The 2,500-nt window shown below is 40.9% G+C and overlaps 1 protein-coding gene across 1 annotated transcript in view; it reads right to left on the bottom strand.

Annotated features, from left to right (window-relative positions):
- The window catches only part of pawr (PRKC, apoptosis, WT1, regulator), a 48,377-nt gene that overhangs the window by 18,788 nt on the left and 27,089 nt on the right, over nt 1–2,500 (bottom strand). Inside the window, exon 3 of the mRNA XM_058416709.1 lies at nt 208–330. Within this exon, the coding sequence (XP_058272692.1) occupies nt 208–330 (123 nt within the window). The remainder of the gene's footprint in view (nt 1–207; nt 331–2,500) is intronic.

Genomic DNA, 2,500 nt, shown 5'->3' with positions numbered 1-2,500 from the left:
AGCAAGGTGGCAAAGACATCACACACACACACACACACAATTCTACAAAGGCACTCTCAACCAAAAACACACATGGGTTGGAGATGCTGTGGAATGTTCAGCAGTTTTCCTTATATGGCAGAGTGAGAGGAGAAATGTAAAACTGCTTAAACAGAACAACATGCAGAAAATCTCTCTTACACACACACACACGCACACACTACATACCTGTGCTTGTCCAGCTCCGGGGTCAGAGGTCATGGACTCATTCTGCACAGTGTTGTGCTGTGTGAGCTCTTCTTCATTCTTCCTCTCCTTATCTCCATCATCATCATCCAGTTCATCCAAACTCTACACACACACACACACACTTTAACATCATATACTTTACATTACTGTAACATTTCGGTTTAAATCCTCCAGACCATCTTAGTGAACAATTTTTTAAAAAAAAGAAAAAGAAAAAAAACCCTATCTTGATCCCCCAAAGTCTTTCTCAGTAATCACACTGCCCCCTGCTGCCCCTGCTGCCCCTTGCTGCCCCCTGCTGCCCCTAGGGAACAGTAAAGAACACTCAGAATCCTCAGTGGTGAACTGAAGGGTTTGAATACCAGAATTTCCAAAAACCTATTTATCTGTGTTTAACCATCGACTGCTCACTTCAGAGCTTAGAACCAAATAAATGTAAACAGAAAAGGACAAAAATGCAACTAAACAAACACTGAAAATTAAAGAGCAGGGAAAATATGGAGTGAAGGTACAAGAGACTGCTGTAGGGAATGAGAAAACCAGGCAAGACTGGAAGCAAACAAACAAACAAAACAATAGCTGTAAGAGGCGCTCCGAGGGGTCCAAGCACCAGAATCTGTTTTATAGGCCATGCTGCCATCTTGTGGTGAGATACGATACTGCAGTTTTACATAATAGACAAAAAAACAGCCAGAACAGCACAGGAAATGAACAGGCATTTAACTGGTTTAATTTATGACATTCTGAATAAATTAACTCATCATTTACAGTAAAGTACCTTAATGAGCATAAAAATATGGAAAATCTAGGGAATCGTGAGAGGAAGGGAATGAGGAACCCAGGGTTTCTATCAACGAATAGAAACACAAACACTAAAAAATAGAGCATTATGTAAAGGTGTAGTCTACAGAGCAGATGTTTAACACACTGCATTATCAGAGCAGGTGTGTTATTAAACACTCGCCCTACACACTTCTCCTTTTAAGGGCAAAGTCTGGACTGCTGCAGCTGCACAGAGTGTTTATTACACACTTTACTACGAGAGAACGAGAGAAAAGAGAGGAGGAGAACAGATCTGATATAAAAAGAGAAACATCCGGAAATCATTATCAAGTCTCACACACAGCCATGGGCTCTGTCCCAAATCACAGAGAACTCCAGTAATAAAACACTGGACATATTTCACTAGAACTTTGTAAACATGGAACTAGGGGACAAATAAACTATCAGAGAGCATCACAACCCAGAGGACTATGGAACTAGGGCAAAGGGAACGAAGGAAACTGGGGAAGAGTGTAAAGTGGGAGAGCAAGAAACTCGAGAACAAGGAAGAAGTCACTGATATGATGCAGTGAACCCAGGGAGCGGGGGAAGTCCCTGAAACTGGAAAACCAAGAAATAATGGAATATTCGGAACTGTACAGTGGGGTCTAGGGGAACACTGGGAGATAGTTAGCCACGGAATTAGAGGAACATGAGGAACGTGAGGAACACTGAGACATTAGGGGAAATCTGAAGATCTGAAGATGGTCAGGAAGGAAAAGGAAGAAAGAAACAAAGAAATTAGGCAATGAGGGAAATATGGATTATAGTAAATTCCTTATAAATAAATAAATAAATAAGAGACAGGGAAAAATAAATAAATAAATGAGGAACAAAAACAAATAAATAAATGGGCTGGGTGATGCTAGAAATACTGGAAACTATATTAAAAAATTGAACAAGACATCTAGGGACCTAGTCACCATGGAAACTAATAGAACACCTGGAACTAGGTACTTTGTGAAATCTAGGAAACCTTGAGAACTAGTAAAATGTATAAAGTGAGATTTTTACATTTTTATGCAAATTCATGCAAAAAGCAACAAACCCACACAATTGGTTGGTGTAAGTTTCCTCTGACCAATCGTACGGCTCGGACGATTCTGCGCTCACAGCTTTAGTTTACACATGAAGCACAAACTGAGGAGCAGAACTTCAGTTCCTCCGGCTCTCACAAACGGAGCTAAACATCACTTAACATCGTAAAACACTGAAGCCACGCCCACAAGGAACACAATCAGTAACGAGCAACTCAATCAATAATAACCACCATGAACACACATCCATATAAAGAGACAGAGACTGAGCCGGAGGGAGGACTGGGCAGAAAAACGCTGACCTCACATTCTTTATACTTCCTGTTTACACAGTTACAGACGAGTGTTTAAGTCAGCATTAAGATCAGGAGACTTCTCTCTGTGTAAACAGGACACGACTCCCCGAACACACC

Source organism: Hemibagrus wyckioides, linkage group LG19 (assembly GCF_019097595.1).
Source record: "Hemibagrus wyckioides isolate EC202008001 linkage group LG19, SWU_Hwy_1.0, whole genome shotgun sequence".
Lineage (NCBI taxonomy): Eukaryota > Metazoa > Chordata > Actinopteri > Siluriformes > Bagridae > Hemibagrus > Hemibagrus wyckioides.
This window is presented reverse-complemented; position numbering and strand designations above follow the sequence as displayed.